Below are 25,789 nucleotides of genomic sequence, written 5' to 3'. Positions count from 1 at the left end.
TTTATGATATTTGGTAAACATCACCCCAAACTGCATGGGAATCTATATTCTCTAAGCGAGATCTTTTCCTTTAATCTTTTGGCATTTATAAAAAGGAGAAGTGTCTCACTTCCAACATTTGCTTCGGGCATTTTAAATTCCCTCTTGAAGACCGTGCTCCTTAGGCAGACAGGGTCAGATTTATTGAGTTTAGTTTTAGTTTTAGGTTTGGAGGTTTTGAAGAAGGCATATAATTTGGTTCAGGTACATCCGGTGGACATCCCAAATGTAAATGCAGAATGGAACAGAGATGAAATCATTGTAGGATTTTAGTGGATTATTAATTTTGATTTTTAGGGAAAAAGCATGGTGTGAAAAATAGTTAAGTTTTATTGCTAAGTGCAGGGTAAATAACAATATGATGTAAAATTTTAAAATCCAAGGAGAGGGATGAATAATTGACTCCCAATAAACCAGTCAGAGGAGTGTATTTCTAATAGACTTTTTAGTATGCTTAGGGGTGCACACATAAAGACCTCTCTGGATTACTTTCTTTGATTTTTACTTTTGTTAAGAAACCCAATCCAGAATCTTCTAGATGACAGCCTAGCTTTCTAAAACCATTGTCATGGGACATAGAAATGCAGGTATTTTTCCCCTGAGGCCAGGTTCAGAATGTGACTTAAGTACCATGCAGCCTGTCTGCACTGAGGTTCTTGGTGGACGCCAGCTTGAATAAGTTGCATCGAAATAATCAGCAGGATATTAGAAAAAGTCACATATTCTAGGCACACATTTCCCCAACAAAATCACTTGCGTTACATTTCGAGGGTGCTGATGGGTATGGTGGCAGGCTAGCACAGTTCAGCTGCAGCTGTCTTGTTACCCGAAAGGAACAGGCCTCTGGGGAAACCTGGTAGGAGCTGCAGGTAGAAACTGGAGCCATTACAAGCAGTCTGGACTCAGTAATGGCTGAGATGTTTATCCATGTGAGGCTAGCTTCATATTGTGGCTCTTTTTTTTTTTTTTTTTTTGTAGAAATAAAACGCAACACAGATAGTTTATCTCTTGTTTAGGACGGAAGTTGCTTAGTCCCTAAGAATGTATAAGGCACCTATTTTCCCCTAAACCTGAACCATATTTTGTAGTTACACACTATTGCCTTATTTGAAATACATATTTGTTATTTAAAATAAGTACAGTGTATCTTTCATAGGGTCAGGACAATTAGGAGATTTTCTCCCATTCATTATACTTCACCAAACTACTGGCTGAAAGTGTGCTTTGGAGTGTGTTTAAATAAAGCTAAGCAAATGAATAAGAACCCTTAAATCAGATGAGAGGAGGGGTGTGGTAGTCACTTCAGGGGGATTGAAAGGAAAGTAAGATTAGACTTGGCGTCAGGTGCTAATGTGGATAGAATGTAAGTTGACCTAAAGATGGGATTGGTTTGTGTACGTGAAGCCATGGAAGGCTTTTCATGGCGGGATTTGAACTGCGGTCTAACAATCAGAGAAGCTGTAACTGTAACTATATGAGCTCAGAATGGTCTGGGCTTAGCAATTTAAAGAATATATGTTGGCAGGTGTCGTGGATTAAGGTTAGGAAGATGTATCCATAAGCGGATTCATTTCGTTTCGTAAGTGAAATGGAGGGTTCATCTGAGCCTGGAATTTGCTTGATAGTCATGAAGATTTAGGAAGAACACCAAATAGTAGTGGACAGGGTGATTTATAGAGTCCTGTGTTCAAATTCTCCTACAGTTGTCGTTGTGGGATGTGGTAAAAGGGTGGACGCAGTCTGATGTAGGCAGTAGGAGGACCAGGTTTGACGTCTAACAGGCTGCTATGAACCCACGTGCCTTGGAGTATATCCCGTATTGCAATTCCTCTGGGTGTTGCATTCCACCTGTGGAATGGATCGTTAGATCGTTAAGTGCTCTTGAGGGCAGAGAGGCTGCACTTGAAAACAGTCAGCAGGAAGCGAGGAAAGCGGAGATCTATGACAATAGAAGACGAAGCCCTTGATCTGACTGTGAGGCGACCTGTAAGGAAAGGTGCTCAGCAGTGTGTATGTCAAAATCTTAGGCGTCTTATGCTCACAACGCTACTAGTTGTGTGAGGATTGACTCCGAGTAACTGAATGGGGATTGAATTCAGTAAGTGTGTCATAACAAAGACGTCCAGATGGTGAGAGAAGTCAATGTCAAGCGTTGGGCCAACGCTACTTCCAAATCTTTGGGTCATGGATCAGGACTCCGTCCCACACCAGGTAATGAGATCTGAGTTTGTCATATCAAAGCTATATAGAATTTCAGGACCCCACAATCAAAAAAGGGCCACAATTTCATTTGAGGAATCACCATTGCTACTTAGAGGCAGGCATCATAAGAACAGAGGATACTTAAAGTATGTGAGTTCCCTAAGGAAGGGAGTTTTTAGCTTGTTGAGAATAAAAGCAAGTCAAGGAACTAATTAGGGCAGCATCTAACAGATTCTCCTCCCTGGTCAGAAGGAAGTCAAGAACAGGGTAGCCTTGAACCTTCAGCTAATGTACTTCGTAATTCCAGCTGCATGTACTGGCAGGGACAGGGGCCATCCTAGTGTTGCCACCATGATACCTGTGATAGACTGCTAGTAAAATGGTAAATTTCCATAGTGTAAAAGTTATCAAAACCTGAGAGGTCACTGGCTCACAGGACTAAAGGAGCAAAGAAGAGACTCTGATGTAACATTGGCTTTTGGCTCCTAAGATGAATAGCTAGCTGAAGGCAGAGCGAAAATTTCTTATACAGAGTGGACAGACGTTCACATAAGACAACAGAAAAGATAGGAAGAGAGAGAGGAATCCTGTTGACCCTGAGGAAGAAAACCCCAGTGGGATGTCCCTTAGAAAATTATAGGGCAAGTTAAATGTTAAGGTTGGAAATTTTTTAAATTGAGCCATTACACCCCCTTTTGTTACTTCTCCCACCACATTGACCACAAACAAACATGTAATTCTTTGGTTTTTAATTTAGGTTATTTTTAAAAAGATGTAGTCATTAAAACTATTTTTGTTTTCTTGCGGAAATGATTGCAAGATTTATATTTGAAAATGAAATTTTATTTGAACTACTAAAAGTCAGAATGACTTGTGTTTACCGCGTGGTTCAAAGTCAGTGACTCATTGTGCAATGCTGGGAAGAAAAGATAAAAATAAAACAAACCCGCAGGTTGGTGAGCAGTCTGGGAACAGGGAAAATAAAAAAATGCTGTGTGCAAACTTCCTTGCTTTTATTTTGTGAAATAAGATTGTGGCTGTTTCACTACTTGAAGTTATCTGTACAAACTTTGTTTTTAATAAACGTACCTTGGAAAAGATTAAGGAGAAAGAGATGAATCCATTGTGAAGCCAGCCAGCTTCATAGACTAACTGTGATCCAAAACTTAAGCACACTACACTCAGGGCAACTGTGATTAGCGAGAATTTGTTTGGGGGGAGGGGCAGACAGAACCTAACATAAAACACACACTCATAAATAGGAAGGGAATGATGCCAGGCAGGATTTGCAGATAGCACTGCAGTAGCTGCTTTCTAAGAGAAACTATATTACATAGGTTTAAAAAGTCACTTCACTCACCGTGTCAGAAATATAAACATGGGCGTTTGTAGCTAAACTGTTCTTAGTAATATTCACTGCTGTTCTGTTTTTTAAAAAATCCGAGTGGGGTGTAAAACTATGTTATAATGGATAGAGGAGATACTGCAAACTCCCGTCTCTCTTGTCAAAGGGAGAAGCTGGAGGCTAGTAACCCTGATGACAGACATCCACCACAGCGGCTTGTGTGAGCATCTCAGCTGGGGAAAACCTGTGGCTGTAAAATCAGGTTGACGGAAAGTTCAGCGCTTGAGCCACTGTAAAGAGTCCATCTTAGGAGAGAAGAAGCCAAACTGGCAAGATTTATTCCAAAAACAGAAATCAGTATTCAGGATGCTGGTTAGGAGCTACAACATGATCGCCAGGGATTAGACACGGACTTCCCCTCCCCACGTATGTGACGTCACAAAGATTATTTAATTTTTTATTTATTCAAGCTATTAAGTAAAAAAAAAAAAATCTTGTAGTTAAGATACTGTACTTGTCAATTAAAAAGGAAAAACCACTACACCCATGGCTAAATACACACACACACACACACACACACACACATTTATATATATATATAAGCTATGACACAATTAACAAACTATCTGAAGTGGGAGTTGCTTTTTATCTTTCAGAAATGCTAAATTAATAAAGCAAGGCAAATAAAATGTACTGCCCTAACTATGCACATGCATAAAACACTAAGCAGTCTAAAGCTAACTGTTAGCATCCAATGTTTTTATTTACCAGCTTCTGCCAGTACATGCTGAATTCCTTGCCTAGCTCTAGGAACATTTTTTACTAAGGAGGACTAGGTGCAACATAAATTTTCTCTAACTTCAGTTATTGTAGAACTTACACCCTACATAGAAAAACCAACTCCTTGTTAATCTAGATAGTTATGCAGTATTTGAACATTAAAAATTAACTTTGATTCCACATGACTTTGATTTTAATCTGGTATTTATGGCGCACTCCTTTAAGACTATCTGAATCACAGATGATAAGAATTCAATTACTGCTAGTATGAGAGTGAAAAAAAAATTGATCTGTAAAACTAGGTAATTCAAATGGTAGATCCATATTGTGAATTTTGCCTATGGCTGTGTTTATTTATTCTCTCCTGTGTGGAGGACGGTGGAGCGTCAGGACTACAAAAGGTTGCAATGTTTGTCTGTGGCCAGCAAGCCACCTGGAAAGTAACCAGCACTGACTGCATTAAGATCACAGGCCTCGCTCAGATCTGAACTCCATCCTATTCGGCTGAGGCATGGCATTATGTTGGAATGATTAAGAACACTTGGCATAATGCTCACTCACCTTTGTTCTCCTGGCCTGAAGTTTAGGTCGACAGGGAGCTATCATGGCCAGTGAATTCACTAGGGCTGTTTGCAATAGGAGAAAGTTTCTCCAGTAGAGAGGAGGCATTATCCATAGAAAAGGAAGATGAAAAAAAAAATGTTCCAGATGAGAAAGAAATCAGTCATTAGCACAGCTCACTCTAATAGTTGAACACATTTAAGCTGTTCGAAAAATACTCTAGACAAGACAACACACTTACCCTAAGTTCTCTTTACCTAAAGAAGAAAACGAAGAAATGAAATTGCTCACTTTATTAAACAACCTTTGGTACTTTGACATTTCATATGCACATTTTACTTTTTTTTTTTTTTTTAAAGAAAATCTTTGGTTGGAATTTTAAAGAAATCAAACCCACTTTGAATAAATAATTATTTACAGTTTTATCATATTCTGGGAGAAAAGTAACCCCGTGGCATTAGGTAATCCAAACAAAATTAAATGACAACGTTCTGTTCGTTAACAACTTATGAGTGCTAACTAGACTTTCGTTGTGGTTTGTGTTGTGTGTATGCTTGTTAGTGTGTGGGGGTATACACGTTCCTGTAGAGGTTAGAAGACCAGAGTGCTGTTAACCTTTGTGTTTGAAACAGTTTCTCTCTTTGGCCTAGAACTTCAAGTGGGGTTCAAAGGCCAGGGAGCTCCAAGGATCCACCACCTGCTTCTGTCTCCCATCTCACCATCTTTGTGATTAAAAACACATGCAACCATAGCACCTGGCTTTTCTATGGGCTCTGGGGATCAACCCAGATTCTTAAGCTTGCAAGGCCCTCCCTGCAGGCCCCCCGGGCCAACCCCCCCCCCCCCCGTGGTTCTTGAGAGCAGATTGAATTGAATAGAAAGTCAGGAGGAAAAAAGGATGGCAGGTAAGCTGGATAAAATATATGATTAATGCACTGTGGAGTATAAACTGTAGCGCCAAAGTGTGATTTCCCAGTTATATCTTGTAATATCAAGATATCAGTTGTTTTCCCCCTAAGTCCTGATTATTTTTCACATGTGTGTGTGTGCACATGTGTTTATGTATGTGAATACATGTGCATGTGGGTGTGTATGTATGTGTGTGCAAGTGTGTGTGTGCATGCACGAATGTGTACATGTGTATCTGTGTATGTTGCATGTGTGGGTGTGTGTGTAAATGTGTGTGAGTGTGTGTTGTGGTGCTGGGGACTTTTTAAACCCAGCCCTTTCAAACATTATAGCAAGTGTTGTATCACTCAGATGCATCCTTAGCCACAGCCTAACTTTTCAAAAAAGCTCTTAATGAGTACTCAATGCAGACGCTTTCCTGGGTTGTGGTTACAAAGATGGGACATCCCTCACAGACCTGTTAAACTTCATTGTTTTTAAGGCATACTTACTTGAGAAGTTGACAGAACTGATGATAACGACTCTTCTATCACTGTCTCGCAGAAAATCACTTTATTTACCAGTACAAAGTTGTATAAAATCAGATGTAACAAATATAGACAATAATTGTAGTGAATAAAACATAGAAATGAGCAACTCTGGGTACTAAGCAATAGTCTATGCATCACTGTGAAAAACGTGCAGCAAATCGGTTTCTTTAGGTTCGGAAATGAATTTTTCAGTTACCATGGATCACTCCTGTGCTTTTGTGAAATGGGAAGACCAAAAAGGTGTGTTGGTATAAAGCCGTAGCTATGAGGTGCAGAGGAACTTCATGTCACTTGACATTTGCCATTTGGGCTCATTTTTATTAACATTAATAGCCACGGCTGCAACTAGGACACTGGTAGGTATCCTGGGGCAGTTACAGAAGTATCAATGTTTTTCTGTCTCAGAACAAATAATTGTACTAGGGAATGTGGTTAGAAATAGAAGTGGAGCCAGTTTAAATGCATGCAGGGAACAGGAGTGGATTAGCGGGTGGAGGGAGAAAGGACCCCACAGTGTTGGGTCTGCAGCGGCGTGACCATTGTATGGGACATACCCTTCACCCTACCCCATGGCATTTCCATTACACCAGTTCTTCCAAGATTGTTTTTTCCCCTCACACATATTGTTTTTTTCCATGAAGTCCAGGTGAGAAAGGCCTTTCAGCATTCTGGACAACTGACCTCCTCAATGCTAATCTTGATGCCGGGGCCAAGTGTCTAAATTACCCAGAGCATGTGATGGTAAATGACATTGGTTTAAACTGAAATATTACTTCTTACAGGAAAGATAATTGGTTGGGGTATTTGGCAACCATAGGGAAGACTCCTGTTGTTGGGACGTTAAAGCCACTACCACTCAGTGATTTTCCCCCTTGTAAGATTTAAAGTTTGAACCTTTGTATTTGGGGTCCATTCCTATACCTTCTATCTGCCCAGTAAGTCAGAAGATTAAAATGCTTGCTTTTGAAGGCTCTATTATTACCATTACTGATATTTGCTGGCACACTATGTGCCACAGACACATACAGCTTTTTTTGTGTCAGGTACATGGCTCGAATAGTAGTCAGTTATTTGTCACCATCCTCTGTCAATGAGTTCTACCTGAATCAGTTAGACAACGTCATCATCCTCTGTCAATGAGTTCTACCTGAATCAGTTAGATGACATCATCATCCTCTGTCAATGAGTTCTACCTGAATTAGACGTCATCATCCTCTGTCAATGAGTTCTACCTGAATCAGTTAGACAATGTCATCATCCTCTGTCAATGAGTTCTACCTGAATCAGTTAGACAACGTCATCATCCTCTGTCAATGAGTTCTACGTGAATTAGTTAGACGTCACCATCCTTTGTTAATGAGTTCTACCTGAATTAGTTAGACAGTTATTTAGGGTACTTAGCAGAAGTTTGAAAATGCTGCAGAATGTCAGTCCTATGTGAGTTTAAATCTAAGGATACAATCTCTTTTGGAGAAGCCTGATATTTGGAAATGATATTTTAAGATGTAGGGATAAAGACATGGTTAAGATATGGTTAAGAATGCTTGTTGCTCTTTCAGAGGACTAGGATTTGGTTCTTAGCATCCATATTTGGCAGGTTACTACTAGCAGTAACTCCAGCTCCAAGAGATCTGATACCCTTTTTACACACACACACACACACATACACACACACACACACATACACACACACACACGCATGGCACACGCACACTGATGTTATTACAAAAAATAACTCAGAAAGCTGGACCTGGTTGTACATTCTTGTAATCCCACCATTTGGGGGGGTCGTCCAGAATATTCACGCATTCAAAGTTACTCTCAGCTTCATAGTCTAGTTTGGGCTATAGGAGACCCTGTCTCAAAACAAACAAACAACGAACAGTGACAAGGCAAAACAATACTCCCCAAAAAACCACTCCACAGATAGGATTTAATATCTATCCTTTTTTCTTTTTATACACCCTACATGAAAAACTCTCTTCAAAAGATAGCATCAGACTGAATGTATGTTTTTTAGGTTGCTACTTTATTCATTTTCATCTTTGTTTTATTATTTTGCGTTTGGCCCCATGACTTGTGAGCAATATTGACTAGAAATTTGAACCCATACAAACATATTTTTAATGTGTATGGCTTAAAATGATTTGTTTATTTCAGGTAGCCCAACACTACCCTCTGTGCTGGCTAGTTATATGTCAGCTTGGTACAAACTGGAGTCATCAGGGAAGAGCAACACTTGATTGACCAGATGTCTCTACTAGACTAGCCTATGGAAAGTCTGTGGGGCATTTTCTTGATTAGTGATGGATGTGGGAGGTGCCACTCCTAGGCTGGTGGTCCTAGATCAGATAAAGCAAGCTGGGTGAGCTATGGAAAGGAAGCAGGTAAACAGCGTTCCTCCATGGTCTCTGCTTCTGTTCCCGCATTCAGGCTCCTGCCCCGACTTCCCTTCACGGTGTACTGGAGAGTGTAAGATGACATAAACCTTTTCCTCTTCAAGTTGCTTTGGGTCAGTTTATGGTACAGCAATGGAAAGCAAACTAGGAAACTCTGTGTTCATTCATTTGTCTTATAGTCAGAATGCCTGTGCTTTTCACTGAGAAAGTCCTTGAACTACATGCCCAGCTTTATATTTGCTTTTCGGACAATTTTAATTAATACAAATTGAGCAAGTGATATTTATAACAAAATTTTCCACACATTTTTTTAATATTAGGTTGCGGTTTACACATATGGTAATCCTGCTCACTTAAAATTAGTTGCTACATTTTTGTGAAATAGGCTATTTAGAAATTAATATATGGATTTTAAAATGGCTTATATTGGTTGTTGAGAGATTTTGATTTTGTTTTTTCCACACTGGATATTTGATATTTAAATCATAATGCTTTGAACTATTTCTTACAATGTTATCATAAGCTTTGATGATACCATAGGTAGGTAATATTTTGACTTCATTGTTTCATATTAATTTATCCCATGTTGAATTTTTATGTTGGTCATATATCAAGTATAATTTTTCACTAAACAGCCCTATGCTGTGCTAAATATCAGGAAAAAACCCCATTAATTATGCCATATGTAGTTTTAAGTTTATAATATGGTTTTTACTTTATCTGTGTCCTACTAGGTACTACAACGTGTCTCTAATATGTAGATTTGTTAAGGAAGTTACAATCTTAATCACAATATGCAAAACTCCATAGACATGAGTCATGCCTTGAGTATACCATAAAATCAATTTTTTCTCTGCAAGTGATGGTTCCTTGATAACAATGTCATTGAGTTTGTTTATTAATCAGCAATTATAAAGCCCCGAGTGTCAAATGAAAGACAAGACGATGCACTCATTGTGGACAGACAGCAGACTTCCTGGAATAGCTGGGCTCTGACATAGACCTGGTTCCTGATCTCAGAAGGCATGTCTGCCCCTTGGTAGCTGGTGAGGAACCCAGTCTATATTGAAAGTCTGCAAACTGATGCTGCATGAGACAGAGGAGGTTTAACCCAATTTAATTTGGAACATGCCTGTAGTGCCCATTCTGATACTTCCTTCAAATTCGGCTGTGGAAAAGGGACAAGAGTGGCCTCTACTTCCATGTCCAGCCAAACATCCGCATCCTCAAGGAGGTGCAGGTAGCTCCACAGCTGCCTCTTCTCACTGCATCTGGCCTTGCTGCTAACTCGGAATGAACTCAGAGCTGATGCTAAGCAGCCTTATCCAAGTCTTCCCTTTGCCCTTCTCAGATAGAGAAATTCCATAAAATTAGTACTTGCAATTTCATCAGCTATTCACGGCTTTCTGACTTTTGAATTCTATGAGTCACATATTGAGTTTTTATTGTTAGAATCCACAGAATATCAGCAATTACTATTTATTTGTAAGGGATAATGCAACTAGTCCATCAGCAATTTATACATACATACATACATACATACATACATACATACATACACACACACACACACACACACACACACACACACACACACGTTGGGTTTTTGTTTTTTTTTTTTATAGTGTTTCTATATGTAGCCCTGGCTCTTCTGGACCTGGCTGGCCTTGAACTCAGACATCTGCCTGCCTCTGCCTCTCAAGAACTTCGATTAAAGGTGTAAACCACCACCACCCTGCTCTTAAATCCGCCAGAAATTTTATTCCTCCACACAACTTGGAAAAGATGATGTATTTTTGTATGTTACTAGAAAACCTTAAAAAAAAAAAAAAAATACAGTCTACAGGAGGCTTGCGAAGAAATCCTAAGTAGGAGGGAGTTTCAACAAAGGCACTTGATTGAACATGGGCATTTGATTAGAAGTTTGGAATAACACAGTGGAGCATAGAGTTGTTTTAAAAAACCATTCTATTTGTCAATCTGTATCCCATTGTAATTCTTCACAAGATTATAAACACAAGAGTTACAAATTGCACTGTGTAGACCAATAGTGGCTCCCCTAGGACCTCCATGTTCCGGAATTTTACATACTCATCTTCCATTCAGGTTGTATGCTGTGGGAGCAAATGTGGGTTAAAGGGGCTGTAGAGGCTTTGGTTCATAAAAAGAAGAAGGAAAAAAAAAAAACTAAAAGAATGACCAATCCTCAGCAGGACATTTGTTGCACACACACACACACACACACACACACACTGCCTCTGAGAGAACACATGGTATTTATCTTTCTGAACCTTGCTTATGTCATTTAACACTGTCTCCAGCTCTGAATATTTTTCTGCAAGTATCATCCTCTTTTTTTTTTCCCTATTAAGATTTACTTTCTATTAAGTGTTTATTTATGATCGTGTATGTGGATGTGTGCATGGGAACGTTAAGCGTTCGCGGAGGCCAGATGCATCGGCTCTCCCACAGATGGAGTTACAGGCAGTTGCAGACTGCCTAATCTGAGTGCTGGGAGCTGAACTTCCGTCCTCTGCAGGGGCAGCTTGCACTTGTAACCACTGAACCATCTCTTCGCCTTCATTTATTTAATTATGGATGAATGAATGGAGATTCATGGTGCATGTGAATATTACTCATTTACCTGCTGATGTACATCTAGGTGGTTGTGTGTCTTAGCTATTAAGGATAGTAAATGAACAAATGTAAACATACAAATATCTCTGTAATGTGTATGTGGTATGTAGAGTCCTTCATGTATACACCCTGGAGTGTGGGTATAGCCGTGTAATGCGGTGGTTCTATTTTCAGTTAATGTTCTTAAGAAAACATTTGACATATATTTATGTGTATGTATGTGTGTGTCCTCATGTATGTATGTGTGCACACATGTGTATATGTACGTGTGCATGTGTATGGTATGTGTGCCGTAGAGCCCAAAGAAGCTGGGTTCTGATATGCGTGAGGGAACATAACAGCAGCAGCAGTGACAGCAACAGAACAGATGCACTTGTCAGCAAGTGTGAAGGAAAACAGCTAAACAGCAGGCAATGGCTCCCTCTTTACATCCTCACTATTATGTGTCCCTTATGTGCTTGATGACAGCTCTTCTAACTGGAGTGAGAGGAATTTAAACTGCTTTTTAATTTACCCTTCCCTGATGGCTAAGGACGTTGAGTACTTTTTATGTTTACTGGCCACTTCTTTCACTTTTGAGGATGGTTTGTTGATTGACTGAATGAGTTGATTTTTATTGGGCTCAATTTTTAAATTCTTTATATAGACTGGGTACTAAACCCATGTGAGCTGTGCAGTTCATAGAGACTTTCCTCTTCTGGTGATGGTTTCCCAGGCTGTGCAGGAGCATTGCAACTTTTTAGGATCCAGTTTGCCAGTTTTTGGAGCTATTTTCTGTGCTCTTGGATTATTTTTCAGAAAGACCTTGCCCATGCATACACCTTAACCTTCTTCTTTGGCGTTTCCTCTAGCGTGTCAAGGATTTGGGTAGTGAATTAAAGTAGATGATTAATTTTGAATTTATGTTTGTTCAGTGTGAGAGATAAGGGCTGAGTCTCATTCCTATAGAAGAATGAATAATAAGGCAGATATTTGGTTTTCCCAGTATCACTTAAGAGTGCCATTTTACAAAATATATTTTAAATTTTGTTTTCAAAAATTAGATGGCTACAACTCTACAGAATTTCTGTGTACTCTAGTCTAGCCTTAAAAAATAATGGCACCACAATTTAGTTTTAGTTCTTGTGGCTCTGTAGCATATAGGAGTGTTGAGATGGAATATTGTGAACCACCACCATTACTTTGTCCACTAAGCATTGTTTTGGATAGTCACTGATTTTATGCTTCCATAGGAATTATGGAATTAATTTGTCTAGTTATGTGAAGATCCTTATTGGGACTTTGACGGGTTTATAATCTACAGGTTGAGAGGCCTGTCACCTCTTTTGTTATGTTTATTAGTTCTACTTTTCTTTCCTTTCCTTTTTACTTTTCCTTTACTTTCCTGTCACCTCTTTTGTTATGTTTATTAGTTCTACTTCACTTTCCTTGAAGCGATTGTGACTGCGAAGTTTTCCTTGCATTCTTCTTGGGAAGGTTTTATCAGCATATACAAAGGCGCTGAATGGCCATTGTTCACCATACCCTGAGGCTTGTCTGAAAGGGTTTAGAATATCTGAGTGTTTTCTCTCATTAGGCTCTTAAAACTATAGGTTTGTGTTATCTGAAAATAGGGATATTTTGATTTCTTCCTTTCCTGTTTGTGTTCCTTCTAATTTCTTTCTCTTCCATTTTAGCTCTAGTTAACCCTTGAAGTACCATATTGAACAAGAGCAGTGAGAATGGACACTCTTGTCTCATTTCTGACACTCGAGAAAATGTTCCCAGCTTTTTTTCCTGTTTAGTATTACGTGGTCTGTAAAATTATCGTACATAATCTTTAGTATACTAGAGTCTATTCTTTTTATTTCTGTTTTTTAAGGGCTTTTTATCAAGAAGGATGTTGAACATTGTCAAAGACCTTTCTACAACTATTTGACAATGATGTGATTTTTATCTTTTAAGTCTGCGTGTGTTGCACTAGTATTGTTAAACCAACCTCGCATTCCTGGCCTATTCAGCCATAATATATTTGTGATGTTTTTGATACTTTTCTTTAAAATAAACCTAATTCCAATTTATGTATATGAATGTTTGTGTGCATGTGTAACATGTGCAATCTGGTACAGGCAGAGGCCGAAAGAGGGTGTCCTCTTCCCTGGAAGTGGTGATACAGAGGCTTGTGAGCCCACATACAGGTGCTGGGAATCTAGGCCGTCTGTTAAAGCAGCACATACTCAGCCACTGAGCCATCTCTCCTCCCTCATATGTGTGCTTCCCAAACTATCCAAAGTCCCTCCCTACTCCTTAATCCCTGTCAGCTGCCTTCTTGCTCTGCCTCTTGACCTAGGCTTAACTTCATTCAATCCTGTGTACAGAAAGCTATTTGGATTAAAGGTGTGTGTCGGGGGGGCTCAACCACGCCAACCAAAAACAGGTTTTTACAGCTCACAATCTCAGGGATCACATTGGGATCAACTGTCCTGCAGCACTTTGCTTTCTCTTTCTACTTGTGGAACATTTTGAGGCGTGTTCCACATCTTCAAACCAGTAGTTGAAGAATTATGGTGTGTTGGAGGAGTCATGACACCTTCGCTTTGTTTGTATTTCCTGTGTTTCTGTGCCTTTCAGTTGTGTTTTAGGATATGCCTATTGAGTATCATGGTTTCAGGGTCTCAAGTTTTCTTTTTTATAGTTTCCCTTCTTTGCCTACCAGGGTCAGTGCTGCTCACACCTAGCATTGCAATCAGTTCTGTGTGAACACTCTCACCCTTCTGCACTCTCCAGTTCACACCGCGCCTTAGTGTAGTTTATGTTTCTTCTGTAGGTTTTTCCCAAACTCACTAGAAGTATGAAAAGCTATGCACTGAGATCTTTACAAGTTAGAGGTTCTCTTAAATATTTTATCCACTCCCTGGAATCCAGTTGTGGTGTTAGTGGACCAGGAGAGCTGTAGGATTTTAGGTTCTATGGTGTTTCATAACAGATAATTGGTTTTAGTGGGTGTATTCACTGAGCTTCTAAGCTCCAAGTTACCTAACTTCAGAGTTATTTGTAGTTGATGAGATCTGTTCCAGGCAACCAGGAGGGGCAGTGACCTCTCATAACACACTCCGTTTCTTGAGCCCAGCCTTCCTCTGTGCACTGTTTTTGGCCCTGGAACTTCCAGCCAGTTCTCTACCTCTGTATCCCAGAGCTCTTCTTATCCTGGCAGAGTTGGCAGATTAGATTCCAATTCCTTGTCCTGTGAATGGTCCCCATTCTCATCCCCTGAGGATAGTTTAGTGTCAATCAGAACTTCTCTCAAGATGCTTCCTGGCTCAGCACCTTCCCTCTGAGTCACACAGAATGAAAGAGTGTGATTCTGTACCATGGTAGAACCATCTGCCCAAGGATTCACTGTTTCATCAAAACCATCTTGCCTAAAGACCTGCAAGTGTTTTGGGGGGCCTATCCTAGAGCTGGGAATCCAAGTTTCCTTTCACCAGAGCCACAAGCCTTATGCTTTAGAGAAGTTTTCTGCCTTCCTTCCTCTATCCTTATCAGACATCCCTATGCTTGCACTGTGCTAAGCTCGGCATCTCCCATGAACCAGTGTGTTTTTATCTATACTTTTTAGGTATCCTACCCACACAGTCTTGGAAATTTTCAGCTTTCTTGTTCCTTTTCTCCCCCTTTGGAATACAGCCAGTGTCTCTCTTATTCTGGCTTCTCTTCACTAGTTCATGCTGTCTAGTTGACCATCTTACTTGGAAGATCTCCATTTTTAACGTCTTGAGCGTCTCACTTGTTATCATTACTCATAGAGAAGATTTTTTTTATGAACTATTGTACTTTAATGGTGCTTATTATTTAAAGCATTACATGGAAACTATCTACATTCCAATATCAAGGGATTCGATTTCTAGTTATTGCCTTCGTAGTATAGAATATGGTAACTTCTCGCGGAAAACAAATTTACACACCATTTTTATTTCTAAATCTGTATTAACTCTCTGGTCATTCTTGTCCACCCACACCTTCTGAGCATTTTTTTCTGAAAGTGATTTTGATGAATGTTGTTTCAAGTTATATCATCCCGTATTTCTAAAAATCCACAGTTTATAGAAGGGTTAGGTGCTTTCTCTTTTAAAAAAACCTGTCTTGAGTTATCTGTGTCCCAATGTCACTGTTGGTTTGATGATTAGAGAAACATTTTTAATGCTATTTCTAGCTTATTTTTCAACTTCAACAGTCATTGTTTGCATTACATGTATAAAACAATGTATTCATCACGAAGTTGGTTCTGCTGTATAATCTAATGTATTTATTTATTTATTTATTTATTTATTTATTTATTTATTTTAAATACCTTCTTGTAGGTGAAGTAAGTTCCACCCTCAACATAAAGTTCAATTTCTGGAGAAGGGAGGAAACGCTAAGCGAATTTAACTGGATTATGTCACATGGTGATGCTGACTTTCTGATTCACTACTTTAAGCAATGTCCCCTTTAGCCTCAACTATACGAATCATGCCCTTTTTGAGTAGTTGGAATGTTTTTCGCTTAGTCTTAACCAACAACACCATTCTACCTACTTCTAGTAGAGTCTTGTTACCCAAATTCCGAGAAAATATTTAAGATGCTGATGACTTGAAATCCTGCCCCTCCATGAGGGTGTATTTCCTTTTTACCATTGGTCCCCAGTTTTGTCATCCATGAGTTCTGGTAGCTTTTTTACAATGTAAAATCTTTCTAGATTTGTTTCCTAGTCACTGGGGCCTCATAACAGGCAGCTGCATGAAGAGTTGTGTTCATTTGGGAAACAAAAAAAAAAACTTTCAAAAGTCCAAGAGATGCCCTCTGATCAGATGCATATTCAGTGGGGCTAAGTCTGTGATTTTATGGGGGATTTTAGACGAGGAGTGTCTGAATTTCCACTATAATTAAAACACACAGGAAAAAGGCTTGTTATTTTTCTTTTTGGCTGCAGGACTTCCGTCCTGTTTAGTTATGGGCAGGGGATGTGGAAACCACTGCACTTCATCTGTCTTCAAGTTCTGCCAAGAGCGGAATGCCGGTCGCAGACCATCTGGACTTCATCTGACTTTGATAAGGCAGAGCAGAAGAGTCCTAACAATAGAGCCAGCACTGTGAGGACCATCAGGCGCTGCTCGCTTCATTGTCTTTCACGTGTATCCACGTGCCTTGTGTGGTGGCTTCTGTGTCTCAGAGCATCTTAGGTGGAGCCGTTCTGCTCCCATGCTCTGTGCAGGCTTGAACACAGGCTGTGCTTTTGAGAATAATGTTTGGCTTCCACAAGGAATCTGCGTTCCACAAGTGTGACGTTTGACGCACACGAGGAAGATGAGCGCCTCTGGGAGTTAGTTAAGCCTGGGAAATGGACTAGGAACGCATACATCATCATGTAAAGAAGCTGTTGAAAGTTGGTAGTCTTTGAAAACAGAGACCATAACAGGCAGCAGAATTAAGCAGGCAGTTTTCTTTGCTGTCTTGTTTTTGCCGGACAGGGAAGGATAACATTGGTTTTGATATAAGGACATTTTAGTTCTCTGTTCATATCGATGGCCACCCCACTTTGAGGCAGTGCACATCTTTTCTCTGTTTATGTGGATTTACTCTGATCAGATAGTGGCTTTACACTGTACAATCTTAGATTATACCCCAAGACAACACAAGTATTTCCAAAGAGTGTAATGGTGAATTGATTTTTTTCCCTTGGTATCTTTTGAAATAGAGGGATGACCTCAAGTTTGTTAGTAAATGCAGAATTCACGTGTTACAATTAATCTTGTAGCTTATTCTTATTTCTTTTTTTTTTTTTTTTTTTTTTCAGATACTAGATCAATCATGTACTGAAATCCTGGAACTGAGTCCTTCAACTGTCTGTGTGGGGGGTAAGTGTTTAGAATTTAAAAATACCACGTAAGAAATTGTTTTTCTTTTCACCCTAGCTAAAATATATGATTTAAAACTCATGTTGGAAGGAGAATAGCAAAATTAACTTTTCTGGCATCTTTTTTTTTTCTGTGTAAGAATTTTTAAATAATTCCTTGAAATATTTCTATTTTAAATTCAAATTTTTAAGATTCCAATGTTATTTTAAATAATGAGCATATTGTGTGACAGGCTTTTAGAATGTTCTGTATATTTAGTTCATGTTTGAGACCTTTTCTGTGGCAAACAAAATGAATGACAGCATCCTTTATCTGATTGGGTCATCTTGGATCTGAAGGCACATACCTCTGTTCTTTAGTGACCTGGCCGTGTCATCATACCTGCCAGCTCCAGGCACATATGGAAGTGACTCAGGGGCAGAGTGCAGGGAAGAAGCAGATGGCTTCATCAACTGCCGCTTAAATCAGGCTCAGGTTCCCCTCCCAGACGTTCTTGCCCAGAGAGTCTGCTTCTCCCTGGCCTATTTTCTTCTTCAAGTTGACCTAGAGTTCATTTTAGCACACCTTTACTTAGAGAAGGAAACATGCTGACTCTCAAAGGATTACATCATGGAATCACCACAGAGCATCATGGTTGTTGGGCAGGCTCTGGGGCCCTGCATCCTCAAGCTCCCTCATACATGATCACAGAGATGCTGAGCAGGAAGCGCATGCAGACACTTCAGGGCATCAGGGTCTTTTCTAAGGATGGAGGTCATTGCTTTTTCCTCAAGAAAACAGAGACAAGTAACTGGAAGCTACATTAAAGCAACAGTGTTTCTTTATTGGACTGTGTCCTTTGAATATACAGTTTTACCCATCACCGTAACAACACTATTTGTAAGTTGTATCTGCCTCCATTTGCAGATGGAGGCAGCGAAGCAGGGGCAGACTGACAGATTTGATATATTCTGCTAGTCATTGTCCTCCGGATCCTTGTCTACCTGGCACCAGTGCCTGTGGTCTTACTGAATTATAGGTTATGTTTGCCTGCATGTTATTAGAAGTCACAAGTAAGCCTCCTTTCACGACACAGTGAATGGAGAGTGGCCTATCTGTTTTGCCTTGTAGCTGATGACAGTATCTATGTGGCATAATGTGAAAAGGGGGAAGTTTGGCATGAAAGAGAGAATTAAGGTGAATTAAAATGAAAGAACTCTCACCATAAAAGTCCATTCAGGCAATCCTGTAAGGGGAGGTGTTTCCTCCTTTGTCCAAGCTCCCAGAATAATGACCCATGAGACTCAATTATTATTTTACAAGTACCTAGGCCATATAGCTAGGCTTTTCTCTGACTAGCTCATAACTTAAAAATAACCCATTTATACTAATTTACATTCCTTCAGGTGGCTGGTTACCTAAACTCACACGCATTCATCTTCCGCAATCTTGTCGGCTAGAATAGCTATATGGCCTAGGTATTTGTAAAATAATAATTGAGCCTCATGGGTCATTATTCTGGGAGCTTGGGGATGGGAGAAAAGACATTTTCCTACAGCAAGGCATCATAAGTGGCCTTTGCCTGATTTGTAAACTTCAACAAAATCTGAGCTATATTTCTTTTATGGTGCCTCACATTTGACCATGTCCCCTGGAGGGGGAGACCTGGTGGCACTCAGAGGAAGGACAGCAAGTAGCCAAGAAGAGACTTGATACCCTATGAGAATATATAGGGGGACGTAATCCCCCTCAGGAACAGTCATAGGGAAGGGGAATAATGGGAAAATGGGGGGGGGGAATGGGAGGATACAAGGGATGGGCTAAACATTGAGATGTAACAAGAATAAATTAATAAAAAAATATGTATCGATAAAAAATAAAAAAAATTAAAAAAAATAAAAAAACAAAACAACAACAAAAAAATACATGTACTGAAAAATAAGAACAAAAAACAAACAAGAAAAAACAGAACTTCAGCTCAGCCAGCCAAAAGCAACCAACACATTTATAATATTAAAGCGGGAACTTTTCCACACGATAGATCTATGATGTAAATGTGTGTTTGTGTGGTTTTTTTTGTGTGTGTGTGTGTGTGTATATAGTGTTCTGTATGGTCGCATTATTTCTATGTTCTTTCTAGAAAAAAATTTGCTAATTATTTTGTTGGGGTCCTCAAACTACCTTTGCCTTGGAGCTTCCCAGTTCCTAACCTGTAGTTTGTTCAGATCGACTCTGAAGCATTTTGTCCATTGGGATTCACTGACATGTTCTCTTGTAGTCAAGCAGCAATTCCCTGTCTATTAAGAGATTTTATCAGCTTTTCTTCTGGCATATTTTTTCCATATTCACTCGTTCTAAATCAACGCCCTCTAGTGAGGCGCATAGCTATCAGTAATTCAAATGATAGGACTTCGGCTCTATTTTAAGCTTGTATGCAACAGAAGACAAAAGAAGTTGACAAGCTTTCTTTATTTACTACATGAACTTTATGACTGAGAGTAGAAAGAAAAAGAGAATATTCTTTCTTGAAAAAAAAAATGGTAAGAATAGAATTCTGGGAATGGAGATAAGCCATGTAATTAATACTATATTTTAAGTCTGATACCTGTGCTACTATTGGAATATTCTCTAACAAAAGCCAAAATAACAGCTCCATGTGATGCTGGATGCTCTTTCCACCGTACGCACTTAGGCAATCTAAAAAAAGCAAGCTTGACTGGAGGTGTGTCTTCATGGTTACTGGTGAAAAGGAACAAATGAGGAAATGAATTCTGAGCCTCTTGGTAAAAACAGCTGAGGTTGTTTTCAGGAAAACACTGGTTACAGTGCTTACCTTTCTTTCGACCTCTAGAGGAATTTCAAGTTGTTCTGAGTGGAAGAGCGGTCACATCCATCAGTCATGATGACAGTGTCCTGTGTACATTCACTGTGAACAGCACATACTCAAAGAGTAAGTCCTCGGGAATGTCACCTAAGTGTCTTTATTGCACATAATCTTTAAGAATTCTTCTTCTTTAAAAAGTATTTTTGGTTTATGTTTGTCAGCGTTTTGCCTGTATATATTTGTGCCTAGTGTTTGCCTGGTGCCTGCAGAGGCCAGAAGAAGACAGCAGATTCTCTCAGACTGATGGTTATAGATGGTTGTAAGCTGCTATGGGGGTGCTGGGACCCAAACTCGCGTCCTCTGGAAGAGCAGAAAGTGCTCTTAACCTCTGAACCATTTATACAGTCTACAATGTTTTTTTTTCTTTTTTTTTTCTTTCATTACATTAAATCAGATGTGCTATAGTTTTTCATGAGAGAGGAAATGAATGAAGCATCCATAATAAAACAAAGAGTAATGATTACTTAGTAGAGACAATACTTGTTCATTACTTAATAAACAGGAGACCCTGTCCTCAGTATCCTCATTATCCAAAGATGGTCTGTGAAGTGTGGAGAACAGCTAATAACAAGCCCAGCTGAGAGCTGAAGTGCCTGTACCTAGGCTTTGGACTAAGCACATCAGTCATGTTATCTCAGACTTATATTTTGCGATTCTTCCCTTAAGATGTAATTGCATCAGATAACTTCATTACCTGTTGCTGTAGCAACAGCTGTTTTGGCCGTCTCTTCTCCATACTTACAATGTATAAGTCCAATAACTTTTTAGTTTCTTTTTAAAAAATTTAAAAAAGACTTGTTCATTTATTATCTACACAGGGTTCTTCCTGCATGTACACCCGCACACCAGAAGAAGGCATTAGATCACATTATAAATGGTTTGGAGTCACCATGTGATTGCTGGAAATTGAACTCTGGACCTCTGGAAGAGCAGGTCCTGACCTCAGAGGTTGTAACCTCTGAGCCATCTCTCCAGCTCTAACATTTCCATTTGTTGAAGAGATTCTTTTATTGTTGTTTGGTTGGTCTTTGTGCTGTTGGCTTTTTATGCCTCAGAAGTTCACCAACCGTCTTGGCTGATAGTCATCCCATCAATAGGTCATGGAGTAAAACATTTTTTCAATCAATGGTATTTTGGCGTCTAAAATTCATGAACTTTGGTAGATCTGCCTTTAAAGAGATTCATCTATAATTCTGTTGTTTCTCTGATGATCTCGCATAGTTTTGGCCACACACACAGCAACTTGTCAGTTCACTGAAGAAAAGTAGCGTGACTCTGAGTGTGGTAAATGTGGTCACTACTCTCTCTTTTCTGCATTAGAGACATCATTTGTTGAGGCAAATTGCTACTTGTAACAAATTCATAATAAATTACACACTTGAGCAAGGAAGACGAACTTTATTTCTGTCCAGTAGTTATTTGTATGTAAGTCTTGGGTTTATATGACTCCTTTAGATTGAATCTTTGGCTCAATTATCATAAAGACATCAATAAGACTCAGCTTATTGAAGTCAATACTCAAATAGATGGAAGTGGAGTTGGATTTTCATTATTCACATCCTGAGATGGTCCATTTGCTTATGTAAATGTTTTCAATACTTTCATTCCTAGATGAACTTTCACACATACTGTTAAAACTGTAAAGGGGTTTAATGCCCGCTTGCTAGGATGCGTTTAAACGGTGTATAGAGAGCATTTTTGTCAACTCATGAGACAAATTCATTTATACTTAGGCCCTAGTCTTCCTTTTTCCATCCTTTCTAAATTCTGTTTCTTAGAAACACTAATTTATCCTTGAAAGTCTGAGATACTTGAACTGTTCAGGATCAAAAGTCATATTTATAACCGTATATTATTAAATTAGCTAAGAAATCCTAACTTATGACTTATGACATCTTTTTATCAAGGTTTATAACTCTTCATTTTTTGATCTTCATTCTTTTGCCTCTTTATCCAGACTTTTGAAAAATATTGTCGACCTTTCTTATGTTCCCCACCTGAACTCTTATTGTGGAATACTTAGCACTTTTAAAATGAGACTATGTTAGTGATGTGCAACTCTTTATTAAATAAATTGCATTTTATTTTTTAGGAGAAAAGCCAATAAGTGTTCAGCATAAATCCATCCTTTGTCCTGCACCTGTCCTGAACAAAGCTGGGGAGTAAGTACTTCATCAACCAGCTCAGCATAGAGTTCTGGCTCCTGAGTGAATACTCTGCTTTCCAAGGGTCTTTTCTCTCTCTCTCTCTCTCTCTCTCTCTCTCTCTCTCTCTCTCTCTCTCTCTCTCTCTCCTCCTCTCTCTCTCTCTCTCTCTCTCTCTCTCTCTCTCTCTCTCTCTCTCTCTCTCTCTCTCTCCCTCCTTCTCCTCACTCCTAATAAAAGACTTTTTTCATTAATTAAAAGCGAATAACAAACAAACAAAAACAAATGATCAGTGCAACAAATTAGTACACATTGACAGTTACACAGTGGTGATTTTGTTTATTTTGTCTTTTGAGGACAAAGTGTCATGAAGCCCAAGTTAACCTCAAATTTACTAAGTAGCCAGAGACACACCCATTATTTCAAACTTTTAAAGTACCGAATGTACACACTCATGAACACACACAAGAGTTCTAAATAAGATATGGGATCTAATAAATATTCATGATAAAAGCAAGTAAAATATGGCTCATGGTACATACAACTAGGCATACAGTTTTGTTATTTTGTGCTTTATTTTGTTAATTTGTTCAGACTTTTATTTGAATCATCAATCCATAAATAGTTTTACTAGTAACTTAGTATTTCTGTTTTCTTCTCTTTTTAAAACATTTTTTATTATGCTTCCTTTTTAACATATACATTTTATATTATTACACATGGGTAAAATAAACTACATACAGCAAGAAGAACCATGAGACAATCAGGAATTATATAAATGTTACATTCATAGTGATTTGGCTATTTTATTTGGCAAACTTGAAGTAAACATCTTGCCTATCTTGTTGGATCTAAATTACTGAATGGAGATTGATATCTATCATATCTCATCTCTATTAACTTAAAACGTCTATCTTAATCTAAAAACACCTTAATTCCTAACCTACTAAGCTTAATGGAAAGACTAAACTATCTGGTCTTCAAACCCATCAGAGACTTGAGAAGGGATAAAACTTAAATACCTTAGTGAACCTGGAGTGCAGGTTAGCATCTTCCAAAATGAAAAAAATGACTGAGACAGTTTACTGCCTGAACAGTCACCCAACACTCGCTATAACATTGGAGCATCCTTTCCAGCCTTCTGGCCCAGTATATCTGACAGACATATTTGCGAGGCAGGAACTATTGAGGACTTGCTTACCCTGTCTTGGCAGAGTTTGGCCATTGACTCTGCCTGCATCCAAGCTTGCCCATTTTAAGGCAGAATTCTGTTTGGGGCAGAAAGAAAGACATTTTGCCCAGTGGCTTGTTTGCCACATTTGAAGCCAACTCCATAATGAGGTTCTTTGATGCTTATCTTCTTCTTTGACTGTTTTTTTTTTCTTATACTCTTCAATATGCAGCAAATAATTCCAAAAGTTGAGCTGTGGTCCGCTTTGATACCAATGAGTGCAGTTGTTCATAATGCTGATCCAACTGATGGAACTACTTAATTTGATCTTTTCCACAGAGCATAAAATAATTAAACACCAAAAGCTATAATTTCAAGTCAAAATTAGTGTTCACACAGCAAGAATTCTATTTTCCTTTGTGGAATCAAAGGGGATTGTTTTCATATTTTGCATGAATTCTTGCTTTTTGTGAAAGTATCCAGTACAGATATAGGACAACACTTGCAGTCATGTAAACAAGACCAAGCAGTACCTGTCCTCTATTTGAAATAGATTGAAAGGGCTACATTACATAATTTTAGAAGTATGACTGCTACTTAATTTTTGTGTGTGTTCTGTGTGATAATCTACTACCAGTGATGACTGATTAGACAAGCAGTAGACTTTATGGAAGTTTGGTTTTTCATGATGTCATTTTACCCAAGTGTACAGTAGACTTCAGTGATTTTGTTGTATTAGCCATGACAAAGCACTGAAGTTTGTTTAGCTCAACTTGGAATTTCATCATGGTCGGTCTTCTTCATGCTTTTTGGCCAAGTCTGTTCCCACATTATATTTTCTAGTCTTCCCACTGATTATAACATCCATTTTTTTGTCATTCATGTAAAAAAAACTCCAATTGAATCATAATTGATTTGTTCTTCTTTTATGCTCAGCTCATTGGTGAACTCACTCAGCACTAATTTTAGACTACAAGATTCAATCCCCGCTCACTACCTCTGCAACTGCCGTCTAGACAAAGTCATGTTGTCTCATGCTGGCATCCCTGATCTCTCTGTTGGTCCTTATGTTTCTGCCTTTGGCGTCAGTGATACTGTGGAAGTAGATAGGCTCGTGCTATCCTTCCAAGTGGGATTACTAGGAATGAGTTCCTCATCTCAGTCAAGGGTAAAAGAGAGTTGACGGTGTTTCCTTCTAGTTCAACATGGTCTGATTTTTTTTTCTCCAAAATCCTTAATGCTTACTGTGTTTACTTTCTGCTAGGACAAATGCTTTATGTCTTGTTTCTTGCAGACTCCCTTACACTGCCCCCTGCCGACCATGTGCAAATTCCCTAAGCATTTGAAAGTTGAAAGGTGGTTGAATTTTTCTCAGGTAGTTTTATTTACCAATAAGTATAAAAAGTTTAAAGAGGGCATTCGATTTTTGATGAGAGGGGCTTGTATCACCTAGGAGAAAAAGGTCAGAATTCTATGTTAGGACAACATACCATTGACAAGAACAGAAAGCCATGGAACTTTAAAATAAGTGAATAACTAAAGAACACAGTTTATCCTTTAATGTAGTTATAGAATGAAATTACACTTATTTTATGCCAGATACTAAACTTTTAAAACTATTTCCTTTTACTTTTGCACATATTTTTATGTGTATGTGTATTATGTGCACATGTCTGTATGCACTTGCCATGGTGTATATGGGAGATTTCAGCTTCCCTTTCATCATGGGGCTCCAAGGGATCAACTCAGGTCCTCAGGCTTAGCAGCAGGCACCTTTACCTGCTAACTCCTAGCCCTCAGGGTTTTTCCCTTTTCCTTTGAATAGTGTACCGTAGCCTGTGCTGACATTCTAAGATGCTTTGCAGATAGGATATATACTTCAGATAACAAGATTTTTTAAAAATCTCACATATAATGGTAAATATTGGGTATGAAAAGCTACCATTTATTTAGCATTTGCTATTAACATTTTACTTAGAGGTACAGAAGGTTTGGGGGGGGGGAATTCATCTAGAAGTATTGCTTTTGCACTATTTTGTTTTATTTCAGTATCTGACTCTAGCTAATAACCAAGACAAAGTTTTAGATAATTTTGTAAATACACCGAGTGCTGGGAAATATCATTACTCGTTCTATTTAGTGTGTTGCAGGTAATTTAGACAGTTTTCTTTGCCTTGACTTTGCTTCAGATACCTTTTATAGATGACCAGCTCTTACAAGATTGAATTAAAATCAACAGAACTGAAACAGTTTAGCCTTGTAAGGCAACTGATGCTTAATATGGTTTGCCTAATTACCTTTTGGCTAAGGATTCAAACCCATTAAATAGCTAG

General features: G+C 38.8%; 1 protein-coding gene across 2 annotated transcripts in view; it reads left to right on the top strand.

The window, feature by feature from the left end:
• The window catches only part of Antxr2 (ANTXR cell adhesion molecule 2), a 127,999-nt gene that overhangs the window by 22,703 nt on the left and 79,507 nt on the right, over positions 1-25,789 (top strand). For both annotated transcript variants that reach the window (XM_051170732.1, XM_051170731.1), the window contains exons 8-10: positions 17,218-17,278; positions 20,109-20,207; positions 22,234-22,303. In XM_051170732.1, coding sequence (XP_051026689.1) covers positions 17,218-17,278; positions 20,109-20,207; positions 22,234-22,303 — 230 coding nt within the window. The remainder of the gene's footprint in view (positions 1-17,217; positions 17,279-20,108; positions 20,208-22,233; positions 22,304-25,789) is intronic.

This window comes from Acomys russatus, chromosome 28, assembly GCF_903995435.1.
Source record: "Acomys russatus chromosome 28, mAcoRus1.1, whole genome shotgun sequence".
Taxonomy (NCBI): Eukaryota; Metazoa; Chordata; class Mammalia; order Rodentia; family Muridae; genus Acomys; species Acomys russatus.
Note: the sequence above shows the minus strand (reverse complement) of the source record. Positions and strands in the feature narration are given on the sequence as shown.